This window comes from Nomascus leucogenys, chromosome 4 (assembly GCF_006542625.1).
Source record: "Nomascus leucogenys isolate Asia chromosome 4, Asia_NLE_v1, whole genome shotgun sequence".
Classification (NCBI taxonomy): Eukaryota; Metazoa; Chordata; class Mammalia; order Primates; family Hylobatidae; genus Nomascus; species Nomascus leucogenys.
Window position 1 is genome coordinate 56,425,455 of NC_044384.1, and position 17,595 is coordinate 56,443,049.

General features: G+C 43.6%; 1 protein-coding gene across 2 annotated transcripts in view; it reads left to right on the plus strand.

Moving 5' to 3' along the window:
- Window positions 1-1,805: 1,805 nt before the first annotated feature.
- TMEM241 (transmembrane protein 241) overlaps window positions 1,806-17,595 on the plus strand; it is a 150,946-nt gene continuing 135,156 nt past the window's right edge. For both annotated transcript variants that reach the window (XR_004029647.1, XM_003262004.4), the window contains exons 1-2: window positions 1,806-1,994; window positions 15,848-15,894. Coding sequence is in view for 1 of the 2 variants with exons in the window: in XM_003262004.4 (XP_003262052.2) it covers window positions 1,923-1,994; window positions 15,848-15,894 (119 nt within the window). In the remaining variant the exon portion in view is untranslated. The remainder of the gene's footprint in view (window positions 1,995-15,847; window positions 15,895-17,595) is intronic.

Below are 17,595 nucleotides of genomic sequence, written 5' to 3' on the forward strand. Positions count from 1 at the left end.
CCTCCTGAGTAGCTGGGACTACTCAGTCGTGAGTACTGGGACACTCACCAGTAGTAGTGGGACTACTTAGTAGGTGGCGCCTGCCACCACGGCCGGCTAATTTTTTTGGTATTTTTTTAGTAGAGACAGGGTTTCACCATATTAGCCACGATGGTCTCCATCTCCTGACCTCGTGATCTGCCTGCCTCGGCCTCCCAAAGTGCTGGGATTATAGGCATGAGCCACCGCCCTGGCCACAATGATCTTTTTAAATTGTCATTAAAGACTGGTGTTTTGGAGAGGGAGACACAAACCCTGGGGCAAGAGCAATAGGTGAGAAGCGAGTGTAGGCTTGTGAAGGGGCCTCCTTGTGAAGTGTTAACTTCTTACATGATTTTATTTCTACGGAGAGGAAAATTTAGTGCATTTGAAGCTTCATCTCCTCTCTTCCTGTTCTGTATTTTTCCTTTTTAATAACCCAGTGTACTAGTCTGTTTTCATGCTGCTGATAAAGACTTACCCGAGAGTTGGTAATTTATAAAGAAAAAGAGGTTTAATGGATTCATAGTTCCTCGGGTCTAGGGAGGCTTCATAATCATGGTGGAAGGCAAAAGGCACGTCTTACATGGTGGCAGGCAAGAAAGAAAAAATGAGAGCCAAGCAAAAGGGGTTTCCCCTTACAAAACCATCAGATCTCGTGAGACTTATTCACTACCATGAGACGAGTATGGGGGAAACTGCCTCCATGATTCAATTATCTGCCACCGGTCCTTCCCATAACATGTGGGAATTATGAAAGCTACAATTCAAGATGAGATTTGGGGACACAGCCAAACCATATCATCCAGTCTTGGTAGAGAAAGCTATATCCATCTGTACAAGTGGTTTGAAGGAGACTGGGAGAGAAGGGAGGGAAGGGGTGACCAGCTCACCTCCATCTCTATGCTGGTCCCCTCAGCAGACCAACCAGCAGGCCCAGGAAGAGACCTGTGGAAAAGTGAGCAGAGGCAAAGGACTGCGATGAGACAGTGGTGGCTGGGGAGTGGCTTCAAGGGGACAAGCCGAGGTCAGCCCTCCCTCAATGCTGGAGGGAGCAGAGAGAAACAAGGCATGCTTCTGAAAAACAGAAAAATTACATAAGGGATGGTGTGTCGTTTTCCATCCACTGCTCCAGCACCGAGAGCCAGGAGGACTTTTGCTGTGGCTTAAGAGTGATGGTTTCCCCGTGTGTGGGTGTTTCTGAAAATCTGTGTGTTTCTACAGGCAGAGAACACTGGCACTTCTTGCTATTGTCCAAGTCCATCAATAGGTTTTCTTGCATGTTTACTAACATTTGCCAGAAGCCTCATGAGTCCAATTTTCCACCCTAGAGACTAGGAATAGGAATAGGAATAGGGGCTGTGCTTGGGAAAAGGTTCTTATTTTATGGAAATGTCAAGAGAATGGAATGACTTTACTTAAATACAAACAAAACTCAAAAAACCTATACTCAATTCCAGTTCCTTCTTCCTTCACCTTCCCTCTTTTAAATGAACATTTTTTGCTGTTACCTTTTTTGTGTCATTTGCCAAAGCGCTACAGACTCAGTGGAGAAAATTGGGAAAATTCAGTGAAGCACGGGTAATATTTTGGTCTCATAGTTTAGAGATAGCAATGAACATTTTTCTTTAAATACTTATGGGGTATTGTGAACTGCGGTATGTTTTTTTCCTCTTCTGCCACTTTCTACTCTTTAAAAGAAGGATGACCGTCCTTCGCGGGCGCGGCCCCTTTAAGGAGGCAGACGCCGGGGGCGGTCCCCGCGCTGATTGGCGGAGCTCGGAGCCACGTGGCCGTCTCGGGGCTGCTGCTGCTGTTGCTGCTGCTGCTGCTGCGGGGGTCGGGCGGCGGCCAGGGGATTTGGGCAGGCACCGCGGGTCCCCGGGAAGGGGACGAGTTGACAGATGTGCGTGAGGAGGTCCCTGGTCGGCCTTATCTTTTGTACCTGCTACCTGGCTTCTTACCTCACGAACAAGGTGAGGGGGCGGGCGCGGGAGGCAGCGATTGCTCGTGGGAGGTTTGAGTCGGATAATCTTCCCGTGACAAACGGAGCCTCCTCCCGCTTTTTACCTCATTCTTCCTGGTGGCGATGGAGATGGAGAGCGAACCTCCTCCGTGTGTGGGACTCTCTTTTAGAAATAGGATTTGCCGGCCTGTACTGTCCCCGTTTCCTGCACTGTAAAGCACGGTACATCTCCAGGGAAACAGGATTTTTGGGCTGGCCATTTCCCGGGAACTTGGTTTGGGGCTGTGTGGACTAGTTTTAAGAGAAAGCAAGCAATTGGCTCCTGCTCCCCCGGGGAAGAAGAGTCAGAAGACATCTGACACATCCTGCCTTTTTTCTAAACACGTCCCTGTCCCAGAGCCCCTGTGAAGTTCCAGAAGCCTTTAAATAGAAGAGATTAAGCCGTCTCCCCCTCACACTGCTTATTCCCTAATCAATTTTTTTGTACGTCTCCACTGTAAGCACTTCAGGAGTTTTTCATGGAATTATTATTTTTTAAAATAAAACGTACATTTAGTTTTAGGTTTAAACTAATGTCATGACATCATGAAAACCTTTTGGTGAGGAGGCAGAGAAGCAGTGGTGCCAGGTTTGGGGTTTTGTTTTGCAAGGAGAGGGAAGCTGGCTTTAGGTTTGGTACCACGCAGGGAAAGGTTGGACCCAATAGGACCGAGTGGGCATGGCTGGGGCATTACCTGCTGGCCTGGACTCTGGGCTGGCCCCAGCCAAAGTGGGAATACAGAGTGCAAGACCATCTGGCCCCACTGTGGGGTCTTACTGCGGGCTCCCCACCTGCTCCCCGCTCTTCCTTTCCCCTCTCTTCTCCTCCGGAAAAGAACCACCAACAAACAGCATTTCCTTCTACCTCCTCTCCTACAATGAATGGCTGCCTCTATATATTCTGAGGATGCTCCCCAACCCCCTTTCCTTCTCCAGTTGATTTTTATTTTTATTTTTATTTTTTTGAGATAGAGTCTCGCTCTGTCACCCAGGCTGGAGTGCAGTGACGTGATCTCGGCTCACTGCAAACTCTGCCTTCTAGGTTCAAGCGATTCTCCTGCCTCAGCCTCCCGAGTAGCTGGGGCTACAGGTGTGCACCACCACGCCGGGCTAATTTTTGTACTTTTAGTAGAGACGGGGTTTCACCGTGTTGTCCAGGCTGGCCTCGAACTCCTGACCTCAGGTGATCCGCCTGCCTCAGCCTTCCAAAATGCTGAGATTACAGGTGTGAGCCACTGCGCCCGGCCTCCAGTTGATTTTTAGTTATGGCGATAAGCCTTTGAAGGTCCATAAATGCAGCCTTCCTGGGAGGCATTGATGGGTTTTACTTCCTGGCTCCACTTACTTGGCGTTTGGAACCTTACTCTTTCTAAACCTAAGTTTCTTAACTTTAAGATGGGACAAAGAGTCCTCTTGAAATTGTTGTAGCTGGGCGCAGTGGCTCACACCTGTAATCCCAGCACTTTGGGAGGCCGAGGCGGGTGGATTGTTTGAGGCCAGGAGTTCGAAAGCAGCCTGGCCAACATGGCAAAACCCCATCTCTACTAAAAATACAAAAATTAGCCGGGCGTGTTGGCAGGCGCCTGTAATTCCAGCTACTCAGTTGGCTGAGGTAGGAGAATCACTTGAACCTGAGAGGCGGAGGTTGTAGTGAGCCGAGATCGCACTCCAGCCTGGGCAACAGAGCAAGACTCAGTCTTAAAAAAAAAAAAAAAGAGAAAGTGTTGTTGTGAGAGTTAATGGAAATGATGTTGGCCAGGCACAGTGGCTCAGGCCTGTAATCCAAGCACTTTGGGAGGTTGAGGTGAGCGGATCACTTGAAATCAGGAGTTTGAGACCAGCCTGGTAAATATGGTAAAACCCCATCTCTACTAAAAACACAAAAATTAGCCAGGCTTGGTAGTGGGCACCTGTAATCCCAGCTACTCAGGAGGCTGAGGCATGAGAATCTCTTGAGCCGGGGAGGCGGAGGTTGCTGTGAGCGGAGATCACGTCACTGCACTGCAGCCTGGGCAATAGAGCCAGACTTCGTCTCAACAACAACAAAAGAAATAATGTTTGTAAGGTAGGTGGCCTAGTGCTTGCCATTGTGGCAAACTATAAGATAAGTGGTCGTTACTCTGGAAAAAAAGTAAGGACAATCTTTTGTTTATACTGTGACAGTAATTAGTAACTTTTAACAGATTTGTTTTCTTCTCATGGGACGAGTAGCTAAACTAAAGGCAGTTTGTTTGTTTGTTGTAGCACCTACTCAGAAATTTGTGAATTTGTGAAATATCTGGCTTTTTCAATTTAACTATTCTAATTTGTCTAGCAAACTTGATGGATATAATGATAAAATTTTACTTTAAAACAGAATAATCTTTCTTTTATTTCCATATAATCACTAGAAGGGCTAGATTAACACATCTGTCATGAAAGCCCATGAGCCATGGCATTGGTTAGATAAAATCATTTTAACTAAGCAAAAAAAAAGCAGACAAATAGCATTTAGTTCATAGAAATTTATGCCCCTCTTTGGATGTACATTTTCTTTTTTTTTTTTTTTTTTTTTTTTGAGACAGAGTCTCGCTCTGTCGCCCAGGCTGGAGTGCAATGGCGCGATCTCGGCTCACTGCAAGCTCCGCCTCCCAGGTTCACGCCATTCTCCTGCCTCACACTCCCGAGTAGCTGGGACTACAGGCGCCCGCCACCACGCCCAGCTAATTTTTCTGTATTTTTAGTAGAGACGGGGTTTCACCATGTTAGCCAGGGTGGTCTCGATCTCCTGACCACGTGATCCTCCCGCCTCGGCCTCCCAAAGTGCTGGGATTACAGGCTTGAGCCACCACGCCCGGCTGGATGTACATTTTCTTTCTTTCTTTTCTTTTTCTTTCTTTTTTTTTTTTTTTTTTTTTCTGAGACACAGACTCACTCTATCACCCAGGCTGCAGGAGAGTGGTGTGATCTCGGCTCACCACAACCCCCGCCTCCCAGGTTCAAGTAATTCTAGTGCCTCAGCCTCCTGAGTAGCTGGGACTACAGGTGTGCACCACCATGCTGGGCTAATATTTATATTTTTAGTAGAGATGGGGTTTCGTCATGTTGGCCAGGCTGGTCTTAAACTCCTGACCTCAGGTGATCCACCCGCCTCAGCCTCCCAAAGTGCTGGGATTACAGTCATGAGCCACCACACCTGGCCTGGATGTACATTTTCATTTGTGGTACTTTTACAAAATTTTTTGGAGCCCCACGGCATTTTATAAATTTTTGTTTGTTTTTTGAGACAGGGTCTTCTTCTGTCACCCAGGCTGGAGTGCAGTGGTGCAATCATGGCTCACTGTAACCTCTGCCTCCCAGGCTCAAGCGATCCACACACCTCAGCCTCCTCAGTAGCTGGGACTACAGGTGTGCGCCACCATGCCTGGCTAATTTTTGTATTTTTTTTTTATAGAGACGAAGTTTTGCCATGTTACTCAGGCTAGTTTTTAACTCCTGGGCTCAAGCGATATGCCCACCTTGCCTTGGCCTCCCAAATGCTGGGATTACAGGTATGAGCCACCATGCCCAGCCAACAAATTTAATAAAAAGACAAAATACCTTCCATGTGCATAATGCGTCTAGCTGTTAGATGAAATTAAACCAAATTGTTTGGTCCCAGGAATATATAATCTGAATAATCGAAATCATAGCTGACCAAGGGTCCCGAGAATGTAAATATGATGGTTTGGAATGCTTTAGCTTGGGGATGTTGGGAAGTGTCAGAGCTAGTGGAAAGAGTAGGTCAAGAACAGCAGAAGGCAGAAAAGAAGGGGAGACCAAGGAGATTGTCTACAGAGGGAGGAGGAGGTGAGCTCCAGAGTAGAGGAGAGGAGATGGGAGAGCCAGGTAGGTTGCACATTATGGGACTCTGGTGAGGAACTTTATATCTCTTATAAGCTTGAACCTTTTATGGCCATTGTTTCGTCTTCTCAACCAGGATGGTGATGCTCCCTTCTGGTAACCAAGGCTGGGTGGGTCGGCTTGGACTAAGTAGAGGCCAACTGGGAAGAAATCTGCAGTAGACACCCATGAGCATATTCATTCTACTATGAGCATATCCTAGTATGAGCATATTCTACTCTAATGTGGCAGAGAGCATGTAATTTCTCTGCTATATTAATTTTCTTTTGAGTTAGTGAAGATTTTTTTTTGTCTAAAGTAGAGGATGCTCTCTTCTAGTTTTTTGAAGCCTCCACTTCAGTTTATTTCCATATTTCTTTTTTTCTTTTTTTTTTATTATACTTTAGGTTTTAGGGTACATGTGCACAATGTGCAGGTTTGTTACATATGTATCCATGTGCCATGTTGATTTCCTGCACCCATTAACTCGTCATTTAGCATTAGGTATATCTCCTAATGCTGTTCCTCCCCCCTCCCCCAACCCCACAACAGTCCCCGGAATGTGATATTCCCCTTCCTGTGTCCATGAGTTCTCATTGTTCAATTCCCACCTATGAGTGAGAACATGTGGTGTTTGGTTTTTTGTCCTTGTGATAGTTTACTGAGAATGATGTTTTCATCCATGTCCCTACAAAGGACACAAACTCATCATTTTTTATGGCTGCATAGTATTCCATGGTGTATATGTGCCACATTTTCTTAATCCAGTCTATCGTTGTTGGACATTTGGGTTGGTTCCAACTCTTTGCTATTGTGAATAGTGCCGCAATAAACATACGTGTGCATGTGTCTTTATAGCAGCATGATTTATAGTCCTTTGGGTATATACCCAGTAATGGGATGGCTGGGTCAAATGGTATTTCTAGTTCTAGATCCTTGAGGAATCGCCACACTGTCTTCCACAATGGTTGAACTGGTTTACAGTCCCACCAACAGTGTAAAAGTGTTCCTATTTCTCCACATCCTCTCCAGCACCTGTTGTTTCCTGCTTTTTTAATGATGGCCATTCTAACTGGTGTGAGATGGTATCTCACTGTGGTTTTGATTTGCATTTCTCTGATGGCCAGTGATGATGAGCATTTCTTCATGAGTTTTTTGGCTGCATACATGTCTTCTTTTGAGAAGTGTCTGTTCATGTCCTTTGCCCACTTTTTGATGGGGTTGTTTGTTTTTTTCTTGTAAATTTGTTTGAGTTCATTGTAGATTCTGGATATTAGCCCTTTGTCAGATGAGTAGGTTGCAAAAATTTTCTCCCATTCTGTAGGTTGCCTGTTCACTCTGATGGTAGTTTCTTTTGCTGTGCAGAAGCTCTTTAGTTTAATTAGATCCCATTTGTCAATTTTGGCTTTTGTTGCCATTGCTTTTGGTGTTTTAGACATGAAGTCCTTGCCCACGCCTATGTCCTGAATGGTATTGCCTGGGTTTTCTTGTAGGATTTTAATGGTTTTAGGTCTAACATGTAAGTCTTTAATCCATCTTGAATTAATTTTTGTATATGGTGTAAGGAAGGGATCCAGTTTCAGCTTTCTACATATGGCTAGCCAGTTTTCCCAGCACCATTTATTAAATAGGGAATCCTTTCCCCATTTCTTGTTTTTGTCAGGTTTGTCAAAGATCAGATGGTTGTAGATATGTGGCATCATTTCTGAGGGCTCTGTTCTGTTCCATTGATCTATATCTCTGTTGTGGTACCAGTACCATGCTGTTTTGGTTACTGTAGCCTTGTAGTATAGTTTGAAGTCAGGTAGCGTGATGCCTCCAGCTTTGTTCTTTTGGCTTAGGATTGACTTGGCGATGCGGGCTCTTTTTTGGTTCCATATGAACTTTAAAGTAGTTTTTTCCAATTCTGTGAAGAAAGTCATTGGTAGCTTGATGGGGATGGCATTGAATCTATAAATTACTTTGGGCAGTATGGCCATTTTCACGATATTGATTCTTCCAACCCATGAGCATGGAATGTCCTTCCATTTGTTTGTATCCTCTTTTATTTCATTGAGCAGTGGTTTGTAGTTCTCCTTGAAGAGGTCCTTCACATCCCTTGTAAGTTGGATTCCTAGGTATTTTATTCTCTTTGAAGCAATTGTGAATGGGAGTTCACTCATGATTTGGCTCTCTGTTTGTCTGTTATTGGTGTACAAGAATGCTTGTGATTTTTGTACGTTGATTTTGTATCCTGAGACTTTGCTGAAGTTGCTAATCAGCTTAAGGAGATTTTGGGCTGAGACAATGGGATTTTCTAGATATACAATCATGTCATCTGCAAACAGGGACAGTTTGACTTCCTCTTTTCCTAATTGAATACCCTTTATTTCCTTCTCCTGCCTGATTGCTCTGGCCAGAACTTCCAGCACTATGTTGAATAGGAGCGGTGAGAGAGGGCATCCCTGTCTTGTGCCAGTTTTCAGAGGGAATGCTTCCAGTTTTTGCCCATTCAGTATGATATTGGCTGTGGGTTTGTCGTATATAGCTCTTATTATTTTGAGATACGTCCCATCAATACCTAATTTATTGAGAGTTTTTAGCATGAAGGGTTGTTGAATTTTGTCAAAGGCCTTTTCTGCATCTATTGAGATAATCATGTGGTTTTTGTCTTTGGTTCTGTTTATATGCTGGATTACATTTATTGATTTGCATATGTTGAACCAGCCTTGCATCCCCGGGATGAAGCCCACTTGATCATGGTGTATAAGCTTTTTGATGTGCTGCTGGATTCGGTTTGCCAGTATTTTATTGAGGATTTTTGCATCAATGTTCATCAAGGATATTGGTCTAAAATTCTCTTTTTTGGTTGTGTCTCTGCCTGGCTTTGGTATCAGGACGATGCTGGCTTCATAAAATGTGTTAGGGAGGATTCCCTCTTTTTCTATCGATTGGAATAGTTTCAGAAGGAATGGTACCAGTTCCTCCTTGTACCTCTGGTAGAATTCAGCTGTGAATCCATCAGGTCCTGGACTCTTTTTGGTTGGTAAGCTATTGATTATTGCCACAATTTCAGAACCTGTTATTGGTCTATTCAGAGATTCGACTTCTTCCTGATTTAGTCTCGGGAGGGTGTATTTGTCGAGGAATTTATCCATTTCTTCTAGATTTTCTAGTTTATTTGCATAGAGGTGTTTGTAGTATTCTCTGATGCTAGATTGTATTTCTGTGGGATCGGTGGTGATATCCCCTTTTTCATTTTTTTATTGCATCTATTTGATTCTTCTCTCTTTTCTTCTTTATTAGTCTTGCTAGTGGTCTATCAATTTTGTTGATCTTCTCAAAAAACCAGCTCCTGGATTCATTAATTTTTTGAAGAGTTTTTTGTGTCTCTATTTCCTTCAGTTCTGCTCTGATTTTAGTTATTTCTAGCCTTCTGCTAGCTTTTGAATGTGTTTGCTCTTGCTTTTCTAGTTCTTTTAATTGTGATGTTAGGGTGTCAATTTTGGATCTTTCCTGCTTTCTCTTGTGGGCATTTAGTGCTATAAATTTCCCTCTACACACTGTTTTGAATGTGTCCCAGAGATTCTGGTATGTTGTGTCTTTGTTCTCGTTCGTTTCAAAGAACATCTTTATTTCTGCCTTCATTTCATTATGTACCCAATAGTCGTTCAGGTGCAGGTTGTTCAGTTTCCATGTAGTTGAGCGGTTTTGAGTGAGTTTTTTAATCCTGAGTTCTAGTTTGATTGCACTGTGGTCTGAGAGACAGTTTGTTATAATTTCTGTTCTTTTACATTTGCTGAGGAGAGCTTTACTTCCAACTATGTGGTCAATTTTGGAATAGGTGTGGTGTGGTGCTGAAAAAAATGTATATTCTGTTGATTTGGGGTGGAGAGTTCTGTAGATGTCTATTAGGTCCACTTTGTTTAGAGCTGAGTTCAATTCCTGGATATCCTTGTTAACTTTCTGTCTCGATGATCTGTCTAATGTTGACAGTGGGGTGTTAAAATCTCCCATTATTATTGTGTGGGAGTTTAAGTCCCTTTGTAGGTCACTCAGGACTTGCTTTATGAATCTGGGTGCTCCTGTGTTGGGTGCATATATGTTTAGGATAGTTACCTCTTCTTGTTGAATTGATCCCTTTACCATTATGTAATGGCCTTCTTTGTCTCTTTTGATCTTTGTTGGTTTAAAGTCTATTTTATCAGAGACTAGGATTGCAACCCCTGCCTTTTTTTGTTTTCCATTTGCTTGGTAGATCTTCCTCCATCCCTTTATTTTGAGTCTATGTGTGTCTCTGCACGTGAGATGGGTTTCCTGAATACAGCACACTGATGGGTCCTGACTCCTTATCCAGTTTGCCAGTCTGTGTCTTTTAATTGGAGCATTTAGCTCATTTACATTTAACGTTAATATTGTTATGTGTGAATCTGATCCTGTCATTATGATGTTAGTTGGTTATTTTGCTCATTAGTTGATGCAGTTTCTTCCTAGCCTCGATGGTCTTTACAATTTGGCATGTTTTTGCAGTGGCTGGTACCGGTTGTTCCTTTCCATGTTTACTGCTTCCTTCAGGAGCTCTTTTAGGGCAGGCCTGGTGGTGACAAAATCACTCAGCATTTGCTTGTCTGTAAAGTATTTTATCTCTCCTTCACTTATGAAGCTTAGTTTGGCTGGATAGGAAATTCTGGGTTGAAAATTCTTTTCTTTAAGAATGTTGAATATCGGCCCCCACTCTCTTCTGGCTTGTAGAGTTTCTGCCAAGAGATCAGCTGTTAGTCTGATGGGCTTCCCTTTGTGGGTAACCCAACCTTTCTCTCTGGCTGCCCTTAACATTTTTTCCTTCATTTCAACTTTGGTGAATCTGACAATTATGTGTCTTGGAGTTGCTCTTCTCGAGGAGTATCTTTGTGGTGTTCTCTGTATTTCCTGAATCTGAATGTTGGCCTGCCTTGCTAGATTGGGGAAGTTCTCCTGGATAATATCTTGCAGAGTGTTTTCCAACTTGGTTCCATTCTCCCCGTCATTTTCAGGTACACCAATCAGACGTAGGTTTGGTCGTTTCACGTAGTCCCAAATTTCTTAGAGGCTTTGTTCATTTCTTTTTATTCTTTTTTCTCTAGACTTCCCTTCTCGCTTCATTTCATTCATTTCATCTTCCCTCAGCGATACCCTTTCTTCCAGTTGATCGCATCTGCTACTGAGGCTTCTGCAATCTTCACGTAGTTCTCGAAACTTGGCTTTCAGCTCCATCATCTCCTTTAAGCCCTTCTCTCCATTGGTTATTCTAGTTATCCATTCGTCTAATTTTTTTTCAAAGTTTTTAACTTCTTTGCTATTGTTTTGAATTTCCTCCTGTAGCTCAGAGTAGTTTGACCGTCTGAAGCCTTCTTCTCTCAACTCGTCAAAGTCATCCTCCATCCAGCTTTGTTCCATTGCTGGTGAGGAACTGCGTTCCTTTGGAGGAGGAGAGGTGCTCTGCTTTTTAGAGTTTCCAGTTTTTCTGCTCTGTTTTTTCCCCATCTTTGTGGTTTTATCTACTTTTGGTCTTTGATGATGGTGATGTACAGGTGGGTTTTTGGTGTGGATGTCCTTTCTGTTTGTTAGTTTTCCTTCTACCAGACAGGACCCTCAGCTGCAGGTCTGTTGGAGTTTACTAGAGGTTCACTCCAGACCCTGTTTGGCTGGGTGTCAGCAGCAGTGGCTGCAGAACAGCGGATTTTCGTGAGACCACAAATTCAGCTGTCTGATCATTCCTCTGGAAGTTTTGTCTCAGAGGAGTACCCGGCCGTGTGAGGTGTCAGTCTGTCCCTACTTGGGGGGTGCCTCCCAGTTAGGCTGCTCAGGGGTGAGGGACCCACTTTAGGAGGCAGACTGTCCATTCTCAGATCTCCAGCTGTGTGCTGGGAGAACCACTACTCTCTTTGAAGCTGTCAGTCAGACAGGGACATTTAAGTCTCTGGAGGATCCTGCTGAGTTTTTGTTTGTCTGTGCCCTGCCCCCAGAGGTGGAGCCTACAGAGGCAGACAGGCCTCCTTGAGCTGTGGTGGGCTCCACCCAGTTCGAGCTTCCTGGCTGCTTTGTTTACCTAAGCAAGCCTGGGCAATGGCGGGCGCCCCTCCCCCAGCCTCGCTGCCACCTTGCAGCTTGATCTCAGGCTGCTGTGCTAGCAATCAGTGAGACTCCGTGGGCATAGGATCCTCTGAGCCAGGTGCGGGACACAATCTCCTAGTGTGCCGTTTTCCAGGCCCATTGGGAAAGCGCAGTATGAGGGTGGGACTGACCCAATTTTCCAGGTGCCGTCTGTTACCCCTTTCTTTGACTAGGAAAGGGAACTCCCTGACCCCTTGCGCTTCCTGAGTGAGGCAGTGCCTCGCCCTGCTTTGGCTCGCGTACAGTACGCTTCACCGACTGTCCTGCACCCACTGTTTGGCACTTCCTAGTGAGATGAAACCAGTACCTCAAGCAGAAATGCAGAAATCACCAGTCTTCTGTGTCGCTCAGGCTGGGAGCTGGAGACCGGAGCTGTTGGTATTCGGCCATCTTGGCTCCCTTCTTTTTTTTTTTTTTGAGACGGAGTCTCACTCTGTCACCCAGGCTGGAGTGCAGTGGTGCGACCTCGGCTCACTGCAAGCTCCGCCTCCCGGGCTCACGCCATTCTCCTGCCTCAGCCTCCCGAGTAGCTGGGACTACAGGCGCCTGCCACTGCGCCCGGCTAATTTTTTGTATTTTTAGTAGAGATGGGGTTTCACCGTGTTAGCCAGGATGGTCTCGATCTCCTGACCTCGTGATCCGCCCGTCTCGACCTCCCAAAGTGCTGAGATTACAGGTGTGAGCCACCGCGCCCGGCCTATTTCCATATTTCTTAGTGTAATTTTCTCCTTCAGCTGTTCCCCTATTTATTTGTAGTAAGAAAATTCTTTTGAAAAAGATCTTATATAGCTCATTCTGACCCCCTTCTATTGTTTGAAAGAATGGTCGACATTTGTTAGGAGTTTGAAGCAGCAAGTGTGCTGTCAAAGGAAGCTGCCCTAGGTAGGGAGGGAGGAGAAAGCACCACACCCTTGAGCTCTGGCTTGGTGGCCTGGGTTGGCCCAGGCTGATGACATGTTCCTCCGTCCTTTGGGAGGTTCCAGCTGTAATCAGGCCCTAGGCAGCCAGCTGTCCTTCTTCCCCTCATAGCAATTGAGCCTTCAGCTCAGAGGCAAAGTTCATTTCTGTTCTGGACAAGTGGTTGGCATCTGTAAAATACAAAGAATTTATTAAATTAATAAATACTAAAACCTCAGTGAAAATAAATGGGTAAATGGCAGAAGTAGACAATTCACTGAAAAAAGAGATACAAGGCCAGGCACAGTGGCTCATGCCTGTAATCCCAGCACTTTGAGAGGCCGAGACAGATGGATCATCTGAGATCAGGAGTTTGAGAGTAGCCAAAAATTAGCCGGGCATGGTGGTGCATGCCTGTAGTCATGGCTACTTGGGAGGCTGAAGCAGGAACACCACTTGAACTGGGAGGCAAAGGTTGCAGTGAGCCAAGATTGCATCATTACATTCCAGGGCAAGACTCTATCTCAAAAAAAAAAAAAGAAAAAAAAAGAGTTACAAGTGGATAATAAGTATAAGAAATTTGCTTGCATGCCTTTCAATGGCTCCAATTTTTTTTTTTTTTTTTTTTTTTTTGAGACAGAGTCTTGCTCTGTTGCCGAGGCTGGAGTGCAGTGGTATGATCCTGGCCCACTGCAACCTCTGCCTCCCATGCTCAAGTGATCCTCCCACCTCAGCCTCCCAAGTAGCTGGGACTACAGGCTTGCACAACCATGTCTGGCTAATTTTTGTATTTTTTGTCGAGATAAAAATGTTGTTGCCCAGGCTGGTCTTCAACTCCTGAGCTCCCACCTTGGCCTCCAGAAGTGCTGGAATTACAGGCATGAATGGCTCCCAAATTGCTCCTTCTCTTTCTTTTTTTTTTTTTTTGAGATGGAGTCTCACTCTGTCGCTTAGGCTGGAGTGCAGTGGCTCAATCTCGGCTCACTGCAACCTTCACTTCCCGGGTTCATGCGATTCTCCTGCCTCAGCCTCCTGAGTAGCTGGGATTACAGGTGCACGCCACCATGCCCAGCTAATTTTTGTATTTTTAGTAGAGACGGGGTTTCACTATGTTGGTCAGGCTGGTCTTGAACTCCTGACCTCGTGATCCGCCCACCTCGGCCTCCCAAAGAGCTGGGATTACAGGAGTGAGCCACCGCGCCCGGGGCTCCTTCTTTTTCCTCAAGAACCTCATTGCTAGGGCTTTGCTGTTCAATAGAATAGCATTTTGTCTGAGCAACACTTCTCAGTGACGTGAGGAATTGGATTTCTTTTTTCTCTGTTCTTTAGCAAGGTGAGGCAAGAGCTTCAGGATCTTTGATTTCCCCCAGTATGTAGGCCAAAGCTAAGCACACAATAAACTAAATATTTATTGTCATAATGAAGCTTGTTAAGGGTATTTCAGGCTGTGACTCAGATGCTCACTTAATCCTTTCCTTTTCTCCATGTAAGAATAAAAATATCAGAAAAGTAGGGAAGAACATATTGAATTATGTAGTAAATAGATTTCAAGGAAGAAGAGGAAGTGTAGAACAACGCATAAGCAGTTAGCCATAATTGTGGCATTTAGGAGCTCAAACAAGGGGAATTCTATGTGGACTAATCCCTGGGAAAAAAGTAGATATATAAACTTGCCCAGCACCTGTCCACTTCATTTTTTTAGAGCATGTGAAGGATCAGTAGAGTCCTTGCCTAAAGCCATTTAATGGTTTTAGACTTAAAAAAGTAAATTCTTAGTGGTCAATAATAGGAAAAAAATGGAAAAGATACCCAGAAGGATAAAACACAATTCCTTCACTCATAAAGTGCTGTAAATTTAATTAATATACATAAATATACATAAGAGAAATAGAAACTGACCTTAACTGAGTTGGTTTAAAAAAAGTCCGTAACATGCTAAAACACAGCAAAAACTATGACTCCTATGCAGAATTGGTTTGAAAAAATCATTTAATGGAAACAACATACAAAATCCTAAAATGCAGAATTAGTTTGAAAAAAAATCATTTAATACAAAAGACATACAAAACCCTAAAAATTGAAGGACAACAAAGGAAAGAAAGACTAGGATGTGGTTTTACTTGAAAAGAAACAAAGAAAGGACTGGATTTTTAGGTAAACTGGACCACAGATGAAGTGGATACCCTGAGAAAACAGACTGTGTCCGGGGACTTGTCTGAATTACTCTGGGCCTGCTACAGTTACAATGTGACATTTCTGACATCTGGGAAGGTGCTGAGTGTTCCAGCATCTGTAACGTCAGACCCAGCTGCTACGCTTCCCTGTTTGCTCATGATGCCAGCTCCATTTCACCAACCAAAAGGCAGCCAGGCTTCTGGTAGCCCTGGGAAAAAGCGGCTCAATCTCTTTTTTCTTTTCTTTTTCTTTACTTTTTTTTTTTTTTTTTTTTTTTTTTTTGAGATAGACTCTCACTTTGTTGCCCAGGCTGGAGTGCAGTGGCACGATTTCTGCTCACTGCAACCTCTGCCTTCTAGGTTCAAGCGATTCTTCTGCCTCAGCCTCCTGAGTAACTGGGACTATATGTGAGCACCACCATGCCTGGCTAATTTTTGTATTTTTAATGGAGACGGGGTTTCACCATATTGGCCAAGCTGGTCTCGAACCCCTCACGTTGTGATCCGCCTGCCTCAGCCTTCCAAAGTGCTGGGATTACAGGCGTGAGCCACCGTGCCTGGCCAGCTCAATTTCTTTAGTATGACTTGGGAGGTCATTTGTTTGCCCAGTTTGTGATTTTGGTGGGAATAATGGCCTTTTTAAAACTTGAATTTACTTAAGTTATGTGGTTATGTTTTTTTAATGGAAATGTCTTTGATTATATGGTTTGTCAATTTTCCATCATTTGAAATGTCCAATAATTTGGTGTTTGTTTTTCAGTATGTGCTGTCTGTCTTGAAATTTACCTACCCTACATTATTCCAAGGGTGAGTATCTTCTTTGCTCTTTATATACATTTTTAGGAAATGTCTAACCAACGTCATTCTTTGAAATAGTTTTAATAACTGCATAGATTTTTTTTTTGTCAAATGGACATATTGTAAGATACTTAGCCACCTTATTAACAGATATTTATGTTCTATTTTGGGGGTATGAAAACAATGTTACTAGACATTTTTGTGTTAAAGTCTGCCAAATTTCCAACTATTTCTTTGGGATTGATTCCTACATAAGAAATTTGGTTTAGGCTAGGCATGGTGTCTCGTTACTATAATCTCAGCGCTTTGGGAGGCTGAGGCAAGAGGATTGTATGAGGCCAGGAGTTCAAGACCAGTCTGGGCAACATAGCAAGACGCTGTCTACAAAAAAAAATAAAAAAGAAAACTGGCTAACTGTATGCAGAAAAATGAAACTGGACCCCCATGTCTCACCATATACAAAAATTAACTCAGGATGGATTAAAGACTTAAATGTAAGATCTCAAACCCTAAAAATCCTAGAAGAAAACCTAGAAAATACTTTTCTGGACATTGACTTAAATGAAGAATTTCTGGTAAGTCCTCAAAAGCAAATGCAACATATACAAAAATTGACAATTGGGACCTTATTAAACTAAAGACTTTCTGAATAGCAAAAGAAACTATTAACAGAGTAAACGGACAGCCTACAGAATGGGAGAAAATATTTGCAAACTATGCATCCAACAGAGGACTAATATCCACAATCTGTAACGAACCTAAATAAATCAACAAGAAAAAAACTAAATAATTCCTTTAAAAGTGGGCACAGTCCACGAATAGACACTTCTCAAAACAAGACATGCAAGTGGCCAACATATGAAAAAATGCTTAACATCACTAATCATCAGAGAAATGCAAATCAAAACCACAATGAGATACCACCTCATACCAGTCAGAATGGCTGTTATTAAAAAGTCAAAAAATGGCCGGTGTGGTGGCTCATTCCTGTAATCCCAGCACTTTGGGAGGCCAAGGTGGGCGGATTACCTGAGGTCAGGAGTTCAAGATCAGCCTGACCAGCATGGTAAAACCCCATGTCTACTAAAAATACAAAAAAATTAGCCGGGCATAATGGCACATTCCTGTAATCCCAGCTACTTGGGATGCTGAGGCAGGAGAATGGCTTGAACCTGGGAGGCGGAGGTTGGAGTGAGCTGGAGGTTGGAGTGAGCTGAGATCGCACCATTGTACTCCAGCCTGGGCAACAAGAGTAAAAATCCGTCTAAAAAAAGGCAAAAAATAACATGTTGGCAAAGTTTTGCAGAAAAGGAAACATTTATACACTGTTGGTAGGATTGTGAATTAGCTTAGCCCCTATGGAAAGCAGTTTGGAGACTTCTAAAAGAATGAAAAATAGAATTACCATTTGACCCAGCAATCCCATTACTGGATATATACTCAAGGAAAATAAATTCTTCTACCAAAAATATACCTACACTCACGTGTATTTTATCACAGCACTATTCATAATAGCAAAGACATGGAATCAACCTAGGTGCCCACCAACAGGGGATTGGATAAAGAAAATTTGGTATATATATACCATGGAATACTACGCAGCTATAAAAAAGAGCACAATTATGTCCTTAGCATCAGCATGGATGCAGCTGAAGGTCATTATCCTAAGTGAATTAACACATTAAGAGAAAACCAAATACTGCATGTTTT